Source organism: Neoarius graeffei, chromosome 18 (assembly GCF_027579695.1).
Source record: "Neoarius graeffei isolate fNeoGra1 chromosome 18, fNeoGra1.pri, whole genome shotgun sequence".
NCBI classification, from domain to species: domain Eukaryota; kingdom Metazoa; phylum Chordata; class Actinopteri; order Siluriformes; family Ariidae; genus Neoarius; species Neoarius graeffei.
Window position 1 is genome coordinate 43,833,600 of NC_083586.1, and position 25,249 is coordinate 43,858,848.

General features: G+C 40.9%; 1 protein-coding gene across 3 annotated transcripts in view; it reads left to right on the plus strand.

Annotated features, from left to right (window-relative positions):
• Positions 1-1,817: 1,817 nt before the first annotated feature.
• Positions 1,818-25,249, plus strand: part of atp11a (ATPase phospholipid transporting 11A) — a 191,645-nt gene continuing 168,213 nt past the window's right edge. Inside the window, exons 1-2 of one of the 3 annotated variants that reach the window (XM_060898855.1) lie at positions 1,818-1,968; positions 2,055-2,193. In XM_060898855.1, the coding sequence (XP_060754838.1) occupies positions 2,155-2,193 (39 nt within the window). In that variant the 5' untranslated portion in view covers positions 1,818-1,968; positions 2,055-2,154. The remainder of the gene's footprint in view (positions 1,969-2,054; positions 2,194-25,249) is intronic. The other 2 variants (XM_060898856.1, XM_060898857.1) reach the window with 2 other exon arrangements.

Consider the following 25,249-nt stretch of genomic DNA (forward strand, 5'->3'; position numbering starts at 1 on the left):
CCCTTCCAAGGACATTTGAACTTAATACCCTGAGCCTGCACTCACAAAAAGATTTGTCATGGCCAAATGAGCTGTATAACCCTATTAATATTGTGCTCTACAGTACAGTATGAGGCTAATTCTGGGTTGCCAGGTCTTACTGATAAAATCATGTGGGTCTAATTCGAAAAAATAACTATTACTGAAGAATGTCCATCCATCCATCCATCGATTATCCGCAACTGCTTATCCTGTGCAGGGTCACGGGCAAGCTGGAGCCTATCCCAGCTGACTATGGGTGAGAGGCGGGGTACACCCTGGACAAGTCGCCAGGTCATTGCAGGGCTCGCACATAGAAACAAACAACCATTCACACTCACAATCACACCTACGGTCAATTTAGAGCAACCGATTAGCCTAACCTGCATGTCTTTGGACTGTGGGGGGAAACCAGAGCACCCGGAGGAAACCCACGCAGACACGGGCAGAAAGACCCTCGTCGGGCACTGGGCTCAAACCCAGGACCTTCTTGCTGTGAGGTGACAGTGCTAAACACTACACCACCGTGCCACCCCAACTGAAGAATGTATTTTAAAAATAATTTTAAAAGTTATGTCATTTGATAAGAAATAGTAGGCTACCTAAAAGCACCGTTTTTGTCAGTAGTGTGTTCCAGGAAGAAATGGTTTCAACCTTGGTGTTAATGTGTGTCCTGGGTGAGCCATCTGTGTAAAATTTGTGGTATGATTGCAAAAGTGTTTCAATGCATCCTGGACAGGAACAAACGACTGTGTCAGACTGTCACAGAAACAATGCAGCCAAGGGCCAAGGGTCGGGGGGGCGGGGGGGGGGGGGGGGGGGGGGGGGGCGCTTGCGATGAACCCTGCGATGACCTGGTGACTTGTCCAGGGTGTACCGTGCCTCTCACCCATAGTCAGCTGGGATAGGCTCCAGCTTGCCTATGACCCTGCAGAACAGGATAAAGCGGCTATATATATACATATATCTCCATCCATCCATTATCCGTAACCGCTTATCCTGTGCAGGGTCGCAGGCAAGCTGGATCCTATCCCAGCTGACTACGGATGAAAGGCGGGGTACACCCTGGACAAGTCGCCAGGTCATCACAGGGCTGACACATAGAAACAAACAACCATTCACACTCATGTTCACACCTACGGTCAATTTAGAGCCACTTATTAGCCTAACCTGCATGTCTTTGGACTGTGGGGGAAACCGGAGCACCTGGAGGAAACCCATGCAGACACGGGGAGAACATGCAAACTCCGCACAGAAAGGCCCCCATAGGCCACTGGGCTCGAACTCAGGACCTTCTTGTTGTGAGGCGACAGCGCTAACCACTACACCACCGTGCCACATATATAAAATTATGTTGTACAGTGTGTCTTTTTCTTTTCACATGTCTGATAACTTTCTGCTGTAACATAAGAATTTCCCAGCTTGGGATCAATCAAGTAAATCAATCAATCAATCAATCAATCAATCTATCTATCTATCTATCTATCTATCTATCTATCTATCTATCTATCATACAAAGTATTTATTTTATCATAAATAAAGTACAGCTATGATAAGCAGACCAGCTTGTAGGAATACAAGGAGAAAAAAAATTCTGCAAAGTGCGCCAACATCTAAAAAAATACAACCCATCTATGCGGATTATTGGAGAACATGGCAACACAAAGAAGGCGCGCTGGAGAGGCGACCGATCAGGCTGAGTGCTGTTTAAAATTAATGTGGGCGGGTGGGTGGGAGAGGAAGTGCGCATGCGCAGTAGGGTCCGTGACGTATTTGCGAAAGAAGAGAAGAGAGGAGAGTAGAGCAGGAGGAGCGGGAGCGCGCGCGCACACTGTGCAGGGACAGAGACGAGACAAGATCAAAGCAAAGGTGTTCCGGGGCAACAGTTTGGAAACAAAGTAACCTCTGGTTTACTTTGATGACTTGATTACAAACACGCAACACTGAAAAGTATGCAAAGGGGCTCGAGCGTAGCCGCAACTGGAGAGATATAACATCTTCAGTGCTGAAGATCGTGTCTCATTTTCATTTTCCAGAGGGACAAGGAAGAGCAGCAGGACAGTCATGGATCAGAGAGTGGGGAGAAAGATCAGCTAGCGTTTTCACATCCTGAAGAGAAGATCCTGAGAAGAGATCATGGATTTCAGTACGATACGGAACCTCATCACCAGATGGGTGAGTAACACACACACACACACACACACACACTGGTTATGGTGCATGACATTAGTTCATCCTGCCAACTTGTTGGTCTGTTGGATAAAAGCTGCAGGATGGATGAGATCCATGATGTGTGTGATGTAGATCTTCATTAGGAGTGCATCTACATCTACACTTGGTCAGAAATGGAAAATAAGAGACATGGAAACATCTTCAGATCATGAATTTGCATTTGCAAAACCCCCTAAATCTCCTACCAAAACATTATTTATCTTCAAGCTGGAGATCTTCATTTGGACCTTGGGGTTTTTAGTTTCGTTTGAACTTTATTTATTATACACAGAATCCAAAAAGATAAACCTTATTTACATTGGAGCTGTGTTTAGTTAAAGGAATTATTTATAAGTACATAATTTTAAATAACAATGAATAATAATAAAACAAAAATAAGAAACAATTCTATATAAACATACGAGCGTGTTCGAATCCCAGGTTAGTCTATCTGAGTACCAGGAACCTGAACCTCTCCTATTCTGCAAGTTCTAACAGGTCCATGAAAACACACTTGTTTCACAAGTAACGTTACAGGTGGACTGCTCTAGCTCTGATCCACTCACTGCCTGCTTCCTGTTAAATAGGAAGTGAGACCAGTGATGAAAATAGGGTTGCTCCTTTTAACATTTTGCCCCATTAGAGCTTTGTTTAGGTTGTCAGCTGGAACATGACCTTCTGATACTGAAATTCTCAGTATACAGTAGCTGGGGCTAAGTTCTGAGAAACAGAACAAGCACAATAGGGGAAGTGCATTAACATAATGTTTTGTGTCCGTTTGCAGAACGTCTTCAGGGCTTACCATGGGGAAAGTGCGATCTAATGGGGGGGAAATATCCAGACACACGGCCAGTATGGCACTGATGCCATTTCCTACGGTTAGATTGGTGCGTCTGGTATAAATCTTGTATAAGACATATCTCAGTCTTGAGTGGGAACATGAAAACGAGCAAAACTGTGAATATCTGCTTAATTTAATAAGCATTTTTTTTTAAAAACTGGCACCAGTCTTTTGTCTTGGTACGGTAGATACATTTCAAGCAAAAAATACACATCATTTACACACCTGTACATGATTCCTCTTGGTTGGAACTCCTATAATTGGCTATTTTTTCTGTTAAACAGCAGAGAAACATTTTTCTGTTCGGTTGCTGTGTGGCACTAACCTGGTGTTATACACTATTACATGAATTAGGTCATGTGTTTAAGCCAATTAACAGCCGTTAGTCTCGTCATGTCCCAGTCTGTGCCGATATTCCTTTTCCCCTTTGACCGGCAACAATTATTATTTTTCTTGCCAGGGCTTATTTTTGGATTCTTTTGACACTAGTATGTTGTGGGATTTTATTTTCAACCATAAACTGAGTACAAAACTCCCAGACATGTGGATCAGGTGTGGATTTGAACTCGCAATTTGTTCAAGCTATTAAAGCCGTATGCTGAAAGACTGAATAGTACGCCAGGCGAGGAAACTGTGCTCATATCATGCAACGTCAAACCTGCTCACCAGCACTGGAAACTGATGTTAAATGGATAGGTGGGGGGAAAAAATGTGGGGATAAATTTCAGTCAAATTATTTTATTTTTTTAAAACTTCTTTTTATTGAGTTTTAGTATAATATGCATTACAAAATAACCTCACTTGTAAATTATATATTAGGTGTATGAAATAACATAAGAGCAATAAAACAAACATATGACGCAACACAGGAAATACTAGCATAGTATGACCAAGTTATTTCACAATTCAGCTAGATCAAATGAACAGTGTCGTCTACATTCGAAGTTTTTTTACACTGGCGAAGTAGTGTGTCCTCGCCCCCGTACACCAAGAATAGAGATAAGGGAATGACAATTAAAAAATAATAATAATAATAATTAAGGGTCCACATTGCCCAGAATTTGTTCACAGACCCCTTCAGTGTGGGTTTTTTCCCCCCAATTTGGTGCATTTTAAACTGTCTTTAATCCAAAAGGCATGAGATGGAGGTGCAGGAGATTTCCATCCGAGCAAAATTTGTCGTCTCGCCAACAAAGTACAGTAACAAAGGCTATCACGTCCTTTTTTTTTTTTTAAATTTGTGTAGTGCAGTTGGAGGAACCCTGACTAATACTGTTATGGGCCCCGGTTCAATCCGTGTGCTGCTTATTTCTGAAAATGTATTAAAAATATCTTCCCAGCAGCCGGCCAGAGATGGACAGCTCCAAAACATGTGCAGATGAATTTTCAGGTGATTGATTACATCTTAGACAGTTCACGTTCACATCATTATAGATCCAGGATAGCCTTGCTTTGGTCCAGTGGATAAATTTACCTTGCGTAAGACCATGCTGTGCACAAATGGAAGCTGTATGTACCCTCCTGAGTGCCTCTTTCCATCCCGTATTTCCTCGCCCAAGTCCTCCTCCCGTCCCAATTTAATATTATTCAATGAAGTGATTTGTAGAGAATACATTTTTCCATAAATTATAAACTTATAGTGTGTGTGTTTGAGGAGCTGGGTATGAGTTTGTGGGTTATAAGGAAAATAAATGAGTCTGCATTAGGCTGTGATCGTTTCGAGGTTTTTCTGTATTTTGTCTTTTCTACATTGTCGAACAATATTGAAGACATCAAAACTATGAAATAACATCGGGAATTATGTGGTAAACAAAAATGTTTCGTATTTTAGATTCTTCAAAGTAGCCAGCGTTTACCTTGACGCTTTGAACGCTAATGGGTGTTATCTTAACCAGCTTCATGAGGTCGTCACCTGGAATGCTTTTCAATCAATTACGTTTGAAATAAAATAGTAAACAGCCCTATTCCATCCAAACTGTAGTAAGCCATGTTGTGTCAAGAACCGCTCAACTAAGTAAAGAGAAACGAGATTTTATTTGGTTAATTAAAAAATTAAGAAAAAAAAATTGAACTCGAAGGTGTCCAAAGTTTTGACTGGTACTGTATGTGGATATTTTATAATTTCTGGGTGTAATTTATAATCAGAAACAAGTTATTTTGTCAGAAATGAGTTCATAAATGGTACCAGAGCTGGACTTTATAACCGTACAGTATTGAAATTGTCCTCGGTTACATTTTAATACACTTTTCTGGAAAGCATCATGGATATCTTCGAACCTTCTGGAACAATTTTTGACTTGACTGATGCTTAGAGTAACATCCAGTGCCTTGGACGTGTCTTTTTTTCTTTTTTTTTTTCCTGTAGACTTTTTTATAGACGTTCATTAAATTTTTACTGGCACAATAGTCCTTTTAAGGGCGGCACGGTGGTGTAGTGGTTAGCACTGTTGCCTCACAGCAAGAAGTTCCTGGGTTCGAGCCCCGTGGCCGGCGAGGGCCTTTCTGTGCGGAGTTTGCATGTTCTCCCCGTGTCCGCGTGGGTTTCCTCCAGGTGCTCCGGTTTCCCCCACAGTCCAAAGACATGCAGGTTAGGTTAACTGGTGACTCTAAATTGAGCGTAGGTGTGAATGTGAGTGTGAATGGTTGTCTGTGTCTATGTGTCAGCCCTGTGATGACCTGGCGACTTGTCCAGGGTGTACCCCGCCTTTCGCCCGTAGTCAGCTGGGATAGGCTCCAGCTTGCCTGCGACCCTGTAGAACAGGATAAAGCGGCTAGAGATGATGAGATGAGTGCCATTGTTTTCCTCACTTGTTGTTAGAAAATCTTATTTCACTCGTACACTGACTAGCCACTTTGTTATTAGCATCTGTATAACTGTGTATTTGTGTTTATCCAATCAGCCAATCAAAATATCACCCCCCCCCCCCCCCCCAATTTTTGGTGATCCTTTGCCCTACTGTAGCTTATTCTTGGCTGAAAGGACTGAAACCCGATATGGTCTTCTAGTTTTCTGCCACCATAACATTGATGTGCTGTGCTTTCTGAGCTGCTTTTCTTCTCACCACGATTGTAAAGAGTGTTGGTTTTTTTTCCTTAGTTATTGTAGTTTTCCTAACATGGCTTAATTCCCCAAAACTGTAACGCTGTGTATCCAAAGTATTGAACACAAATACAAACAAATAGCTTGGAGCGTTTAAACGTGATCTTTCTTTTATCTTCTCATTTTTTCAGCAAGGCAACACTGCTGTCTCTCGAAGTTTTAGAAACTCTTTTAGAAATTCTTCCTTGTGCACAGATGAATGCCATGTTGTGCCTTTGGTGGTGGGGGTTGTTTAAAAAGTGATCCAGCATGCTTATTCATGTCCGACACCCCTGAAGGCCAACATTTACGCATTGTTGACAGCTGTCTTTGTGATCCGACAGCCACGCTAACAGATGCTGTACATTTCACTGGTGGCCACCAGACAGTGGTCATAATGATCGTTGACAGGTCGCTGATGATCCGGGAAGACGTGTCGGGAAGAGCAGCAAGTGTGACACACGCTCGCACTAAACATGTTGAGCGTGTGGTGAAATGTGATGGTAAGTGCTGTAATTCTGGGTCCTGTGTGCTGGTTTGGGCAGGCTGGAACATGAAAACTGGTTTCATGTGTATTGTGTGAGATGAACGAAAACAGATTTGACCTCTGGGATTTTGGGAGGGGTTCAGGATGTTTTAGGACACAATAATACATAACTCATACAATCATTCTGAAGAGTTCTCATGGAACTGTGATGAGTGGAAACTTTGCTGAAAAAGGGAAACTGTGGTTCGAATGGTTCCTGAAATTATTCCTTTTTTAAAAATATTAAATCGGTTGCTGATTTGTTCAGAAATGACTCATAAACCACAGCGGTAATTGAACTATGACCAAAAAAAAAAAAAAAGCAACACTTCAACAAACTGCAGCTTCAGAGCTTCAGTACTGCCTCTAAATCAGGTACTTGAGTTACACTTCCTCATATTTTAATCTGTACCGTAATTTAATGGCTTGTTTGTCTAAAACAGACCCATTCCACAAATTGCTGTAGTCCTGAGAGGAGCATGTTGGTGACGATACACTACGGTCTTTATATTACGACGAGTGATGTCATGAAAAATTAAGTTGTTCTTCAATATCTTGGTACTTTTATAAACCAACATGATGTTAGCACCAGAAGAACCAGATGTCTGAAACGTGTCATTTGTTTGCGTTGATGTGTTTTGTTGCCATAAAAGTAAAGGAGAACTGAAGGCAAATTTAATTATCAAAATTCTATTTATCTCATTTTATTAAATATAGGAATGCATTTCTGATAGCTATTTTGTCGCTGCTACAGCAAGTTATGAGTGTTTGAAATATGCTCTGTAATATATCAGTCCATATGTCAAAGCGATGGCTGTAAACGAGATTCGTTGAGACCTGTGCGAGACATCGTAGGACGGAAGTAAAACGTACAGCGGAAATCAAAGTGACCGACATCTGCCAACATTGTCAAAAGACGCGCGCCCTCCTTCGAATGCTGACGTAATCAAGCTGGAAGTTTTGTTTGTTTTGATAGCGATCAGGAAAGTTTGAAAAAAGTAGGCAGTAATCGTCATTTAAACTCGTTTTTGTGCAATACTTCGTTTGGAAAACAGTTTTCAAAATGGCACCTGGTTGACACTTCACGTTTCGAAGTCTCGCATAAGTCTCGTGAAGATCGCGCAGATAAGTGACACTCTTCCGTGGACAGAACGAACTAAATTCAACATGGCTAAAAACCGAATAGGCCGATAAGTATGATATTTAATTGCAATTAGTTGCCAATATGAGTCACGATATAAGGTTACTAAAACCGAAAACGTAATTGAATAACACATTAATTAAGAAATAAAGCAAGTTTAAAAATGACTTCAGTTCTCCTTTAACTTTTGCTACATTTCTCTGTTTTTAGAAATGCTTTCAGACATAAAAATTAAAATAATAATTAAGGCCCGAGCATCAGAGGTGTGCTGCCTTCGGTGTCCACCAGAGGACGCTGCACTGAGATGCAAGGCCCTATATTTTTCCTAAGGATTGTTGTTATTCTTTTTATTCAAGACTTGGCCATTTTTGAGGTGGTTCCCATGGGCGAAAACTCATGAAATTTGGTGCACATATCAGCCCTGGCCACCACTACTCAGCGATAGAGGCTTGACCCCAGGTGTGTCCAGGGGACTCCATAGCGCCCCCACATGTCATTGAGACTTTTGCCTGGTATATAGTTTCACCTATCCGTGTCAAATTTAGTAGGTAGGTGTGTGTGTGGGGGGGCCCCTCAAGACGAACAAAGTTGTAAGGTACATTGTATTAGCCATACTCAACAGGAAGTGAGTTACTTTTGGTTTTGTGCATCTTGACACACTTTGACGTTCTCCTCCAAGGCAGTTTGTTGGATTCATGCCAGATTTGGTATACTGGAGGTGCTTGGGCCCTTCATTGCAGCTTGCAGCTAGATTTAAAATTATTTTTGAAGGTGCCATACTGTCTCAATGGTACCACCCCAGTGACAAGGAATAATACTAATCCCATTTCCATAAAAATTGGGATATTTTTCCAAAATGCAATAAAAATTTTTTTAATTCATTTGAACCTTTATTTAACTGACAAAAGTACAAAGAAAAAAATGAAGTTTTATTGACCAACTTGGTTATATTCTGTATAATAAGCAGCAAAGTTTTTGTTTATTTGTCTTGAGCTAACGTCGCCATTTCTCAACTGATTTTCATCAAATTTGGCAAGTAGGTCCGGGGATGACTTGGAATTTTGCAGATATAAACAAAATTCATGTATGGGCCCCAGTGGGTCCCTGGGTGCTGGATGTTTGGATTTTTGTTTGTCTTGGGTTAACATCACCATTTCTCGATGGATCTTCACCAAATTTGACATGGAAATCTGGGGGCAACCCAGAATTTTGCAACACCGGGTAACCTGCTAGTTTGTAAATATCCTTCAGGATCAGTTTCTGCTAGCGGAGCAAAAATAAACAGGCCTTTTGGCCATATTGGTTCTGAAATGCCATTTACTCAATATTAACTTCTTGTTTATTTAACTGCTTATTTAATTAAATAGAAATTGTGCTATTTATTATACTGAATATTGACACGGTTGTGATTACCCACCCCAAAAATCGCAGCCATGCTGATATTCAGTATAACTGCACTCTTGCTCACGTGATTATAGAGTTTACTTTCAAATTATATGGCAATAACAATTTGAATATTTAAAAAAAAAGTCTGGTTTGACCTGATTTTCAAAGGTTGTGTTTGAGTTTTCCCATTTAGAACATCTTGTACTTTTCTTTTTCTTCCCAATCTTTAGAATGATGGAAAAATTTTGGCACATTTCAAGAAATTCTGGAAAGTGAAGATGTTTTTAAATGAATGGGTTAAAACTTTTTTCTAAGTGGCGATTTGCTGCAGCTGTTTTCATTTTAAATCTCCATCAGAACAGGTTCTTTTTAAAGATATTTTTTTGGGGGCTTTTTTCACCTTTATCGGATAGGACAGTGTAGAGACAGGAAATGAGCAGGAGAGAGAGACGGAAGGGATCGGGAAATGACCTTGGGCCGGAATCGAACCCGGGTCCCCGGATTTATGGTATGGCGCCTTAGCCAGCTGAGCCACGATGACCCCAGAACAGGTTCTTGAACTGGCTCCATTCAGGAATCTTTGAACCTTGGTGCCAGCTAGTGAACCAGCCCACGTTTTCACCCGGATGTCCTGAACAGAGGGTGTTGCAGAATGAACAATGGGAGTAAACATGAGTAGCAAGATGACAGAGTGCATTGATTACCTGCGAGCTTTTGTTCTGTTACTGCAGATATGTTTTCATTCCTTTTTCTTTTTTTTTCCCTGACGATGTATCCTTTTCCGCTGTATTCTCCATTGCTGTGCTTTGCTTCCTGTCCAAAGTAATGACACGTCTACTGAGGTTATGGTTCGCATTGTGGCCAAACCCCCCCCCCCAAAAAAAAAGAAAATTTTAATATTTTGCTTCCAACTGGGAATCAAGTTTTTTAGATTCTGAACCAATTTATTTTTGGTCAAAATGCTTTGAAATTTGGTGCATGAACCAGAACAGAACCCATTCCCTGCTGGTTGAAAAGAGGTATTAGAGAGTCATTGCTGGACAGTTTTATAAGAAAATTGTCTTGTAGCTTGTACTAGAGAGCCAGTGACTGTTCTTCTGCAGATTGTGACTCTTACTTATGATTTATATTATCTGATTTTTATATTTAATGCTTATTCCACGAAATTGAGTCGTACGTGAGCTGATGGCTGATATTTGGCTATAAGCCATGTATGATGAGAGTGAGTGGAATAACTGTTTTATTCTATCCACATTCACTGGATTTTGAGAAATGGAGCATTTTTATTTTTTGCAAATTTGATAAATAACTTTATACAAAACGTCCGACAAAATTATTTCCGCTTAGGATGTAAACAAACCAGTGAAATGACGGGAGCAATTTGTGAAAAATGTGATAATTCTTGAAAAATGAGACGTTCTTACCATCAAATGCTTTTATTCCATATTTTGTTGCCCTTTTTTTGGGGGGGGATTTTCTTCTTCATGGTTTTGTGGTGGTTGGCAAACCAACTTAAAGGTGCATTACGGCCACCAACTGGGCTGGAGTGTGGAACAGGAGATACCCGGTGGGGGTACTATATTCTTTTAGCCATTTCTGTTCCTTTTAAATACTTGATGACAATTTTTGGGGTTTTGTTTTCGAGTAGAGTTTTTATTTCGTCCTCAGTTGGTTCAGCAACACGCTTTGCCATATTTTTCTTTACTCGTGGTATCCTAGTAGTAGAGTAGCCAATCAGAGTGCGCGATTGCTCATATCCACTGAATGTGGATAGAATAATAGTAAATGTTATTTACATAATAATAATAATAATAATACACAATTTTTAGTAACGGGGCGGCACGGTGGTGTAGTGGTTAGCGCTGTCGCCTCACAGCAAGAAGGTCCTGGGTTCGGGCCCCGGGGCCGGCGAGGGCCTTTCTGTGTGGAGTTTGCATGTTCTCCCCGTGTCCGCGTGGGTTTCCTCCGGGTGCTCCGGTTTCCCCCACAGTCCAAAGACATGCAGGTTAGGTTAACTGGTGACTCTAAATTGACCGTAGGTGTGAATGTGAGTGTGAATGGTTGTCTGTGTCTATGTGTCAGCCCTGTGATGACCTGGCGACTTGTCCAGGGTGTACCCCGCCTTTCGCCCGTAGTCAGCTGGGATAGGCTCCAGCTTGCCTGCGACCCTGTAGAAGGATAAAGCGGCTAGAGATAATGAGATGAGATGAGAATTTTTAGTAACTTTTTTTTTCTTTTTATCTTTCCTGATTACATCCTGCATTTAAAACATCGTGTAGATCAGATCTTTCCTTCAGTAATTCAAGTTTTTTGAGATCTCACTTGTATCCTTATATAGCAAAACATTAAAGGAGAGCTGAAGTCATTTTTAAACTTGCTTTATTTCTTGTGTTATTCAATTATGTTTTTGGTTTTAGTAACCTTATATCGTGACTCGTATTGGCAATTAATTGCAATTAAATATTATACTTATCGGCCTATTCGGTTTTTAGCCATGTTGAATTTAGTTTGTTCGGTCCACGGCAGGCGTCGCTTATCCGCGCGATCTTCACGAGACTTGTGCGAGACTTCGAAATGTGAAGTGTCAGCCAGGTGTCAGTGCCGCCATTTTGAAAACTTTTCCAAACGAAATATTGCACGCAAATGAGTTTAAATGACGATTACTGCCTACTTTTTTCAAACTTTCCTGATTGCTATCAAAACACACAAAACTTCCGGCTTAATTACATCAGCATTCGAAAGAGGGTGCACGCGTCTTTTGACAACCCCTGTGTCCAAAATTGCTCCCTACTTACTGTATAGGGTACTGTATAGTGAGGACGCCATTTTGTAGTGCTGTCCGAAACCTTAGTGAGGATTATTTCCACCCTATACAGTGCAAAGTATCCCACAATGCATCACGAAAAGTAGTTTACAACAATGGTCACTAACCAAAGCAATATATCCCATCATGCATTGAGGTCATGCTGAAAGAAATCAAATAAGTCTCAAATTTGATTTAATAAAAGGCAGCGGCAAAGAAGAAAGTATTCAGCCTTGATTTAAAAGAACTGAAAGCTGCAGGTACTTTGTATTGATTAATGTGGGAAATTATACGCTTGAGACAAAAATTGAGACAAAAATACACGCATGTATTTATTATTTTGAAAACGCACCAGCTGACTGAACTGGCATGTTTTAATTGTGCGACAGTAATGACGTAAATACCAGCACGACGGACTAGTGTTCTAAAGCGTTTTTTTTTTTTTTCATTTTACCAATGAGCTCACTATATAGTCGGCAGATGTTGGTCACTTTGATTTCTGCTGTACGTTTTACTTCCGTCCTACGATGTCTCGCACAGGTCTCAACGAATCTCGTTTACGGCCATTGCTTTGACATATGGACTGATATATTACACAGCGTATTTCAAACACTCATAACTTGCTATAGCAGCGACAAAATAGCTATCAAAAATGCATTCCTATATGTAATAAAATGAGAAATAGAATTTTGATGATAAAATTTGCCTTCAGTTCTCTTAACACTGTAATCAGTTCAGATTCTCATTAGGATCATTTCTCAAACACGCCAACATATCAGCAAAATTCTCTCCATTGAGGTTGGTAAGTCATTGGTCAATAAATGAAGTTTCAGTTGACTGAGTAATCGATCAATACATTTGTTACAGCTGCAGTTTGTGTTTGGATCAGTTCGTGTTTTTCACTTGTGTCTGGTGAACGTTTCACTGTAGCTCTGAGTTAGAGGAAGAGATGAAGAGGGGATGTGTGTGCCTGTGAAAACCCTTTCTCCACCTTGCTTCTTTCATCTAAAGTGGCGTAATGGAGACTGATAGAGCGAGAAGGTGACGGCGAGTGAGACAGGAAGATAAGAGAGGACATGAAAAGGACCTCCATGATATCCAGGCTAGAAAATTCCAGCTGATTTCCAAATGCATACCTGCTGTCATTTTAACTGTATAAAATCTTTTTTTTTTAGGGGTTGGAATTATTCAACGCAGTGTGCGAATGACCTTTTATTTAATTTTTTTAAGTTTTAAGGTACAAAGTTTAACCTTTATTCCCAAAACTTCCCAGTCAGCAGTGAAACGTGAAAACGACACAAATGAGTATACCTGGTATGCGGATGACCTTTATGTCACTTTCTCCATTTTAGTTTTTTTTTTGGACACCACCAGTGATGCTTGTATGTTATGTTGTTATACAAAGCACTCAAGTGTGAAATTAAAATAGCTGCCGGTTTACAATACATTCCACCATCTTGGAAGTGTGGACACCATGTCCTACCGTACATCAGCAAAATCAAAAGGTTACATTTTTGCTGACCAAAGAACGCCCTTTATCGTGAATGGAAAAACAAAACGGATCAGAAAAGATGTGGTTTCAAATGTACCTGTTGGTCTGGACGAGCAGCAGATGCTATTGAGACCAGAGATGAACATGATGGTTCGAGACCCAGGTCGTTATCAGCCTGGAAAAGCCTCCTAGACGCCGCTCTAGACGTAGCATCCTCCAGGATGCTTTATTAAAATTTAAGAAGGGCTCTATTGATAGACGCAAGCTTCCAAGCTACGTGCACTCGGTTCCAGGATCAATGATTTAACTTGTTTTAATATGATGCATACATTTATTATTTTGCACATTTTATTGTACTAATTTTGGTCCATTTAACAACATAGCCTAAGGCTACTGTTTTTTTTTTTTTTTTTTTTGCTTTAAGTCTAAAAAAGACTTGAAGCAAAAAAAAAGTCATAGTAGGTGGCGCCATCTGGTGAACAATTCTTGTTGGTATCTCTTTAGAGTCTTCTGGGTGACTACATGTTTGAAATCGCTGCTAAATTAGTAATAATAAAAATAGCTCATACCAGCCACTGTTGTGTTAGTTTGAAATTCGATCAATCCTGTAGGAGGAGTAACGGTATTTTTAATTTATTTATTGGTGAAATTGCATGTGACCCCTGTGTAGCTGCATCCATGGTAGGTGGTGCCACCTGGTGAATGACAGGTGGCGCCACCATCTTGACAAATTTTATACACACCCACCTGGGGAACATTTTGTATGCGAGTTTGATTGAAATCCGATCAATCCTATAGGAGGAGTAGCGATTTTTGTGAAATCTCATGTGACCTCTGTGTAGCTGGATCCATGGTAGGTGGCGCCACCTGGTGAACAATTCTTGTTGGAATATGTCTTTAGAGTCTTCTGGGTGAGTTTCAGTGAAAATGTCCCAGCAGTTTACGAAGAGTAGAGTTTAATGTGACAGAGTCACCAAGAAATTTCAGACGCCCATAAAATCATAAATATGACAGGTGGCGCCACCATCTTGACAAATTTTACGCACACCTGCCTGGAGAACGTTCAGTATGAGTTTGATCAAAATCTGATCAGTCCTGTAGGAGTAGTAGCGATTTTTGTAAATTGTGGATGGATGGACAGACGATACATGATCACATAAGCTCATCCAGCAAAAATGAATAGTCGTACAACCCCGTGTGTGTGTGTGTGCGTGCACTCGGCATGTATGTGTGCAGTTGCGTTCTGTTTTAATTCTGATGGCGGTCTTTCTGCACTTTCCTTTGACTTGGTATAAAAGGGATCAGTGTATATGTACTTCCTCAGCCTTCATATTCAGTGTGGAGCAGCATAAAAAAAATTCATGGTATGATCTCCATCAAACTAAACATCTCAGTTTTTGTGATGCACATCATAAACAAGTGACCTATGACACATAAGGATGCTTTATAACACTGGAGCAAAAACTAATGTGCAGATAATTAGTGGTCACATGACTTGGTAATATGGTAAAAAGGAAGTAAATTTCCCTCCCAACTGAATATCTAGCTCGTTTCGGATCGTTGACGCTATTTTCCGAAACCTACTCAGTAATAGTAACCAATTACTGCACCGTATTGTGCTTGCAAAGGATTCTGTGAAGTGCAAAAATTTGTGCACCCCAAGGACAAAACCCATTGTCATGTTTCAGATCTTTCATTATTGCACAGACCAAACATAATCACACTACGTTCACGTAACAGTAGCCAAAAAAAATCAAAATTATATCAGTTAAAAAGTTTGCCTATCCCTTTGAGAATGTGATGTAAATATTCTCTAATTACCGTATTTGTAAACCCACTCTTTACCTTGATGATCTCTTTCATGTGCAAAAAGCAGCTTCTGTATTTGTATGTAGATTGTAATATTTAGACGCCCTGACTTTACATATTCTTCATAACACGTCTGTGTCATAACTTATAGATGTTGAATACTGGCTTGAACAAATGAGGTTTGGAGACTGAGTCATGATGACTGACCTTATTTTCTAATTATTTTGATTCATTTTTGTCTCATGAATTGTGCAGTTGTCAGATATCGTCACGCTTTTTTTTGGGGGGGGGGGTGTTTATCTTCTTGGATCCATTTTAAAATTGAACTAAAATTATTTCTGTCATTCATCAACCATGGGGGTGCAAACTTTTGCACACAATCATATATGTAGTATGTAGTCTGGCTGAAATGTACTGTATATCATTTGTGTAAGAGATTAAAATTTGAATTTCGGTCATTTTATATTTTCTGTTTTTGTTTTAAATTATACTCCATTTCTGTTTTCTTGCTATTCTGTTGTAAAAGATGGAGCACTGAACATCTGCCATCCTGCATGCTGGGAAATGGACACCGCTCCAGTTTGTGTGTGCGTTGGAGTGTTTGCACTCCCTGATCTCCCTTTCTCTCAAACATCTCTGTATTTGTCTGTTTCTCTGAGAATATTGTGGAGCAGGTCACAGTTATGCAACCGTACTAACCTTTTGATTTGAATGGTCTGAAACTTCATAGATGGGAATAAATTGGTCAAAATAGCCTTCAAGCTCTTCTACTCTTTGTACCTTAAAACCTTGGCTTCTTATTGAATAGCGAAAGTTGTTAAAGCTGGGACAGTTAGCAGGTCTCTGAGCACTATTTCATAACACTAAAAACATTTTTAATTAAAATTTGCTATAATTTAAGATGGGGTTATGCTTTTTTTTAAAGGTGCAGTAATTGTGTTTCTAGACCGTCTCTAATATATCATTGCAAATAAAATAATCGAATAATATGAGAATTTCCAAACCCCCACCCTTTTTTTTTTTTTTTTTTTCTTCATGTAACATTTTCTGGCCCTGAAATTGTCTAAAACAGGGGTGCTTTGAACTCCTTTGGGATATAAAGGTTTAAAAGAGAATGAGGTTGGTTTGAGGTATGGAATGGGTCACTATTGCCCCTTTTCCACCAAAGCAGTTCCAGGGCTGGTTCGGGGCCAGTGCTTAGTTTGGAACCGGGTTTTCTGTTTCCACTGACAAAGAGCTGGCTCTGGGGCCAGAAAAACCGGTTCCAGGCTAGCACCAACTCTCTGCTGGGCCAGAGGAAAGAACCGCTTACGTCAGCGGGGGGGCGGAGTTGTTAAGACCAACAACAATAACAAGACCGCGAAAGATCGCCATTTTTAAGCGACAAGAAGCCGCAGCTGTACAAACGCGAAGTAATTTATTATTGTTGTTATTGTTGCTGCTGCTGCTTCTTCCGTGTTGTTTTTGCTTTGATATCCGTGCCAAGGTTTATGCAAACGTAGCGCCGTAACTTCCATATACAGCGACATAATGACGTGGCTCCGCTTAGCCCCGCGAGCTATGGAAAAGCAAACTGGTTCTCAGGTGGCTCGCAAGTTGAACGAGTTGTGAACCAGCACCAGCACTGGCCCCGAACCAGCCCTGGAACTGATTTGGTGGAAAAGGGGTATATCTGTAATTCAGCTCCCAGCCAGCAGAGGGCTCCTGAAATTTCCATACTGCCCCTTTAATTAGGTCATACAGTGAATTTTGCATGTTTGACCTCATTGTAAGCATTATGTATGTGTCTGGGCCACCACTGTACTGCAGATTTGCTCTCATAACATTCTGTGCATGAACAATCAGTGAATTGATACGCTGAATAGAGAAGTTTGTGACCTTGCTTTAGGGAGGAGTTTGCTGGTTGTAATGGGAAATCAGTGAGCCTCTAATTACTATCATTATTGATACTGGTCGCAGAAAGAAGGTGGGGTGTGGGTGGGGGGCAGTAAACAAACAACTGTTGAAAGAAAGAAAGAAAGAAAGAAAGGCATTCAGAACAGGAAATTGTCTTCATATTTTGCTATAAACTTTCATGAAAAAAACCAAAAAGCCTGATGTCATGGATGAAAACACGAGTCCTCATTGACTACCTGCTTCAAGTGTTCAGTGATGAATCTCAGGCCCTGTCCACATATTCATTCATTCATTCATTCATTCATTCACTCACTCACCGGCCACTTTAATAGGAACTTGTTCTTGAGTCTAAGATTCCTGTTCTTGGTTGGCAGGAGTGGAACTCAACGTGGTCGTCTGCTGTTGCATGCTGAGATGCTTTTCTGCTCACCACAGTTGTAAAGATTTACTATATCCTTCCTGGCAGCTCGAACCAATCTGGCAATTTTCCTCTGACCCTCTCTTAACAACAAGGCGTTTGTTTCCACCCACAGAACTGTCACTCACTCACTCAGTTTTTTTTTTTTTTTTTTCCCGCACCATTCTGTGTAAACTCTAGAGACTGTTGTGTGTGGAAACCCCAGGAGATTAGCAATTTCTGAAATACTCAAACCAACACCCATGCCACAGTGAAAGAAAGAAAGAAAGTCACAATTCGAGATCACAATGTTTTCCCATTCTGATGTTTGAAGTGAACATTAACTGAAGCTCTTGATTTGTATCTGCATGATTTGATGCATTGTGCTGCTGTCAAGGGATTGGCTGATTAGAGAACGGCATAAAACAGCAGGTGTATGGGTGTTCCTGATAAAGTGGCCGGTGAGTGTATAGGGATAAGTTTAAAAACGTGAACATTTTGAAAGTGCTCACAGCATGGGCGTCGTCACCACTGAATATGAAGGGGACGTGTCCCCTTCATATTTCATAATTCTTTGTTTGGACCCCCCACATTTAACATAAAAATATTAGTTCACTCAGCGCCGTTTCTATTGCTTCATGAAAGAATCCATTCCACTTGATCGATAAGAGAATACACACACCACTGAAAATCCACTCTGGGTTTTCCGGGCGTTACCTACAACCACTCGCCGTACGCGAGTGAAGTGAATCTCAGTGCAAGCAGAGAAATTTTGGTGAAGCTGCTCGAAAGTGGAGGAGGTGACGTCATCCCCATTGCCACCTCACAATGGCTAGCTTTTGCTAAAACCTTATTCTTTTGTTATATGCCCTCAAAATTAACCCTAGGACATGTTAAATTAATGTTCAACTAAACAATGAAATAAGCTTAGCCTAATGGGGCATTCTTGGTTGATGATGAATTGTTTGCAGTATTTGCTCCTCCCCAGACACAATGGACATAAGGACATTCTGTACAAAGAAGCGGAAAGTCAGTCAGAATTTCCCCACAGGACAGGTTTTTTGTCCCAATGGAAATGTTAGTGCAGTTAGCTGGCTAGTCAATGTTAGGAGATGTATCAGCTAGCTTAACGTTAGCTATCATTTAATTCAAACCCAGTAGACCTGTCTTATTGTAATGCTAAGCATGAGGTCAAGTCTGCTCTGATGATATTTATTGATTCCCTGTTGTAATTTGAAGAACTTGTTTTGTCTGGTCTTTGCCAGTTTTCTGGAAAGTAACATGGGAAATCAGTGTATGGGGAAGGAATAGAAGAAAGGAAAGCGATGGAGAGAGATGGATGTTATTCCAGGTGGATTGTGAAGGAAAGGGGGATAAAAGCGATGAAGTGGTAGAAATTGTGGTGGCACCAATGTAAGAAGGAGTTATATCTATAAATTTATTTGTTATACTAATCTGTAAATGTTACTGTAGTACCACCATTGCATGTAGGTTGACAAAACTGTACTTGTTCATTGTGTGAAGTTCTCTTTTATGTGTCGTTGCTTGACACAGTGTGATTTTGTGTTATGAAGACTGCATGATGCCATGCCATTTTTGTTATGAGCATCACTAAATCGGAAAAAAAAGTAAAACACACCCACTAAAGTCACTGTTGGTGGTGAACAAAATTGCACCTGTTCATTGTGTGAAGTTATTTTTTATGTGTCACCGTTGCTTGACACAGTGTGATTTTGTGTTATGAAGTTTGCATGACGCTATGTCATGCCTGTTCATTGTGTGAAATTACGAAATTTCTTATTTTTAAACATACAGTTGAGTGTCACTATTGCTTGGCACAGTGGCATGTTGTGTTACATCTAAAACTAAATGAAAAAGAAAACACAAAATAAAAAGTAAAATGCACCCATAAAGTCATTGTTGGTGATAAATTGTGTCACACTCATCTCATTATCTTAGGCAGAGCAGTGGGTTTAAAAACAGGCTGATGAATGTATGGACTAGTTGAATGAGGACTTATTGTTGAGTTTCTAAAATAGTCATTGAATTAAGTGACTTTTGTAGGTAAAATTAGGTGTTTAACAACCTGTTAAAAATACACCAGAATGCAGGAAATGGCATCTAATTAATTAAAAGTTTTCTGGGGGAGGACCCCCAGACCCCCTGCCAGTGTGTCCCCCCCACATTAAAAATGCTTCTGACGCCCCTGGCTCACAGTACCCAGTTATGTGGTGACCAGTGTCATAAATTGTTGTGAAAAATATTGGAATTGAAGTTTAAGTGAAATGAACATGAATTAAAATAAATGTAATAAAATTAATCTTTTTTTTTTAAAGCTAATCCTAAGCAATGTTAAACTACTACTTTATTATTATTATTATTATTATTATTATTATTCAGGATTGTCGTTCTGGAGTCCAGAACTCTGACTTGTGCTCTAGTTTTAAGGACTTGTGACTTGACATGGACTTGAGCACTGATGACTCGAACTTGTGCATTCACTGCATTCGGACTCGTAAATTGGAGACAAGGACTGTTTTTTTTTTTTTTTTTCTTTATTTTTTTGTAACATGCCATAATAATTTGGCATAAGATATTTATATGTGGGCAGCACGGTGGTGTAGTGGTTAGCGCTGTCGCCTCACAGCAAGAAGGTCCTAGGTTCGAGCCCCGTGGCCGGCAAGGGCCTTTCTGTGTGGAGTTTGCATGTTCTCCCCGTGTCCGCGTGGGTTTCCTCCGGGTGCTCCGGTTTCCCCCACAGTCCAAAGACATGCAGGTTAGGTTAACTGGTGACTCTAAATTGACCGTAGGTGTGAATGTGAGTGTGAATGGTTGTCTGTGTCTATGTGTCAGCCCTGTGATGACCTGGCGACTTGTCCAGGGTGTACCCTGCCTTTCGCCCGTAGTCAGCTGAGATAGGCTCCAGCTTGCCTGCGACCCTGTAGAACAGGATAAAGCGGCTAGAGATAATGAGATGAGATGAGAGATTTATATGTACATTAATTTTTGTACGAATTTCCTGCAAGAGTGTCATACCTTGGTGTGTGCATCAGACAGACTCTCGGGCGTGCTCCGGACAGTGCGCGTGCGCCAAGCGGACTCTTGTAAACGGTTTCACATAAAGGCAGCAACAGCCACCGTCAAATGGTGCGGTTGGAGTCTTGTTCTCGGACTCAACTCAGTTCAATAGTAGACTCAGTTTTCTTTAATGACTTAGACTTGACTCGCACTTGAACACTGGGGATGCGAGACTGGACTCTGACTCGAGGTTTAGTGACTCAACTACAACACGTTGTTTATTATTATGTAAGCCAACCTTGGCTATATTGTTTTTCAGTACAATACTGTGATCATATTTAAAGCCATGATAATATGTTCAGTAAATATTGCGATAGAAAAAAAATGTAATCTCGGTACACTCCTACAGCTCAAGCCATGTTAAGTAGTTAATTTTGCCTTAAGCAACCATAAATATGGCAAAGTATAAACCGTTCATTGTTATTATGTTCACTTCTTCTAAATGTATTATAATTAATGCAGAAGGACCTTTCTTCTAATCCTGGCGTGTGCAGAGATCCATGAAGCTGTGATGTAATCAGGGAGTTTGATATGTATGTGTGTGAGTAAGAAGGATCATGCTGATTTAATGAGGCGGAAGGTAAGCCATCAGCAGCGGCACTGAAGCTCGATAATATGCTCTGGTTATATGGCACCTCGCTCATAATACTGTAGTCTCAGAGTGCTGAAGAGTGCAGAACCCTTTAATGGCGCTCTCAGAGATGATACATGACCCCACCTCCCACCACACACACACACACACACACACACACACACACACACACACACACAGCCCCGTACTTTAAGCCTATAGCAACGCAAGCATTTACCGGAGAGCCATTGTGAAATGATGCCTGGGTGAGTAAAAATTATGGGGGTGTACATAGACTTGCTGTCCACTTTATTAGGAACACCCGTACACATCCTGATCGGTGCAATCATCCAGTTGCAGGAGTGCAATGCATAAAATCATGCAGATCAAGAGCTTCAGTTAACGTTCACCTGAAACATTAGAATGCAGAAAAACATCCCATGAGCAGCAACGGGTGGAAATGCCTTGTTTGTTATGAGAGCCGTCCAGACTGGTAGGAGCTGAAGGCTAAGCAGCGGTTCTCACTTTGCTCTTGTATGGCTGCGAGACGTGGACAACCTACTGTCACGACATCAAACTTCTGGAGCAGTTTCAACAACGCTGTCGAGATCCTAGAGCGTTGTGGTGTCCCCAGTGTGAAAAGCCAGATCATCAAGGCACAGCTTCGCTGGGCAGGACACGTCTCCAGAATGGCAGACACGAGAATACCTAAAGCGCTTCTCTTCAGTCAACTGAGCTGCGGAAAGAAATCAGTGGGCAGGCCGAGGTTGAGATACAAGGACACGCTCAAACATAACCTCAAAAGATGTGAACTCAACCCTGATGCCTGGGAAAGCACTGCCAAAGTCTGTGCGACATGGCGCAGCATTTGCAGTGAGTGCATCCAGGTCTTTGAGGAGAGGCAAACTGGTCTACTTAATGAGAAGCATGCCAAGACGAAGGCCACTAACACCACTACCAGCCCTTTGTACCAGTACAGCATATGTGACAAGGCTTGTGGCTCTAGGATTGGTCTCTTCGCTCAAGAAAAGTCATCACTAGTGTTGCTGGATACTCATGCATTGCCTTCGATGTGAGAATCCATCATTATGAGAGCTATCCAGACTGGTAGGAGCTGAAGGCTAAACTAATCACTCTGGACAACTGTAGTGAGCAGAAAAGCATCTCAGAATGGACCATGTGCCAAACCTTGAGGTGGTTGCAGAAGATAACAACAGAAGACCATGTCTTTTCACCAAGAATAGGAATCTGAGGCTACAGTGGGCACAGGCTCACCAAAACTGGACAGTTGACCAAAGACTGGCAAGATGTTGTCTGCCCTGATGGATCTCAATTTCTACTGCAGCATATATACACACACGGTACGAAGCAACAGTATGAAATGTTAGACCGGACCTGCCTTGTGTCAGCAGTTCAGGCCGATGGTGGGGATATAATGGTATGGTGCCATCATGGTTGCAGCAGTTATGCGTGTCAACATGAACCAGGATCTCTTCCAACACCTTGTAGAATCCATACCATGAAGAATTGAGTCCGTGAGATGTATTAGTATGGTGTTCCTGGTCCGTGTATGGCATGGTGGTGTAGTGGTTAGCACTGTCGTCTCACAGCAAGAAGGCTCCAGGTCCAAACCTTACGGCCAATGGCGACCTTTTTGTGTGGAGTTTGCATGTTCTCCCCATGTCTGCATGGGTTTCCTCTGGGTGCTCTGGTTTCCTCCACAGTCCAATGACATGCAGGCTAGGTGAAAATACCCAGCCACTGGGTTTGTGGAAGACGGTACATACTTGGTGCCGGTCCCCAGTGAAGGCCCAGTATAAGTGTGAGCCAAACTGGTTATTAACCTTCTGAAAATAGTCATTATATATACACCGATCAACCATAACATCTCTTTAAAACCACTAATGGGTAACATGAATAACATTTTGACTATCTTGTTAAAGTGGCACCTGTCAAGGGGTGGGATATATTCGACAGCAAGTCAGTTCTCGAAGTTGATGTGTTGGAAGCAGGAAAAATGGGCAAGCGTAAGGATCTGAGTAACTTTGACAAGGGCCAAATTGTGCTGGCAAGAGGTGTTCCTGGTAATGCAGTGGTTCGTACCGACCAAAAGTGGTCCAAGGAGGAACAACCGGTGAACCTGTGATGGGGTCATGGGTGCCCAAGGCTTATTGATGTGAAGGGTGTGGAGGCTAGCCTGTCTGGTCTGATTCTTTAGTACAAATTGCTGAAAATGCTGATGGTCAGAGTGCCCATGCTGACCCCTGTCCACTGCCAAAAGCATCTCCAATGGGCACATGAGCATCAGAACTGGACCATGGAAGAAGGCGTGAGTGTGTGTGATTGAGAGAGATGTGATTGTGAAGATGTTTCTGCTGCCTAAGGACATGTTTTAACACCCAGTATTACGCAGTGTGCAATTCCACAATCCAGACGTTCACCTCAGCGAGTTTATAACGCCGCCGTTACAGTTCCAATTATCCCCCTGAGATCAGCTGTAACTCCACCATAAATAGAGACGGAGAAAAGGGCAGAGGATAAAACCACTGCTTTATGACTGTGTCATGCTGTACGCGTAGCTTTTGTACCATGTGGTTTCAGTTTTACACTGTGTCCTTGCTCATGAACTGTGGACTATGGGGTGTTTTTTTTTTTTTTTTTTTTTTTTTAAATATATACTGAATTTGTCCATCTTCCTTCTGCTTTAGTCTCATAACGGCTGATGTCACAACAAGCTGTCGGTCAAATCTCTAGCCTTCAGGGATTGGTTAAACTGTGTGTCACCTCCCTTCCCCCTTTGCCAGTGCCTGAGGATGACAGGAAAAATGAGCCAAGTTCACTTCAATAAATGATGTTCTGCTGCTTAGGCTGTGTCTTGATGTTTTCGACTTTTCCTGTTCGAGTGGAAAGGTAAAGCTGTCGCGGTTGGACATCTGTTCTGAAGATGGAGTGAGAGAAAGTGAATGTTGGAGTGTGTACTCTGAGGACTGCTCAGGCTCCGTGCCTTATTTCCTGCCTGCAAAAGAGGTTTAATGAAGGATGAGTGGAAAAGCAACGTTCGCACACACAGAGGGAGAGAGAGAGAGTACACTCCATCCTCCTGAACAATTTTACTCTTCTAGGACATTAAGATTCACTCTCTTCCATCACTTGTCTATTCTCTCTGTATCTATGCCTTTTTAAGCTGTCTTTTCCACTCTTTTTTTTTCTTCTAAATCCATCATCACTTCTCTTCTGTTTTATCCCTATTTTCATCCATCCCCCTTTTTTCCCCCACAATTTTTTTTAAATTGAAATTTTCATATACAATACAGCTGCAGATCTTCATTTCATATATATATATATATATATATATATATATATATATATATATATATATATATATATATAGTATAAAGTAGCTGCATTACAGTAAACCGAACAAACAGTGCTCTTTTATTCTAACACATGACAATCTTTTATCAAATGAGAAATTTTCAATAAACAAACATTTAGAAGAAAATAAAAATAAGTTATACAAGCTCCAAACTGCAGTATTACTGTCCACACCAATATACACAAAATCAATCATTCTCTTCATCTGTTAAATCGAAATCCTTAGCATAATTAATGAGGGGTGTCCATATGCCCTCAAATGCCTGCTGTTTACCCTTTTAATATGCAAGTTATCCTTTTTGGTAAAGTTGACATTTGTTTTATCCATTGTTTGATACTTGATCTGTGAGTTGATTTTCCATAACAACGCAGTACTTTAAAAAAAAAAAAAAAAAATTATTTAAAAAAAAATATCCCCTGCTGGCTAAAAGGCCCGAAGGGGGATTATGTTGTGGCGATTTCCGTCCATCCATCCCAGGAAGGGTGCCCACCTTCTGAAATCAACTCCTCTCACAATTTTTGGAGGAATTTCACAAAACTTGGCAGGATTCTTTGTTATATGTCGGTAATGCGCATATTGCAATTTCATTCAATTCGGTCACATTTTACCAGAGTTACAGCCCTTG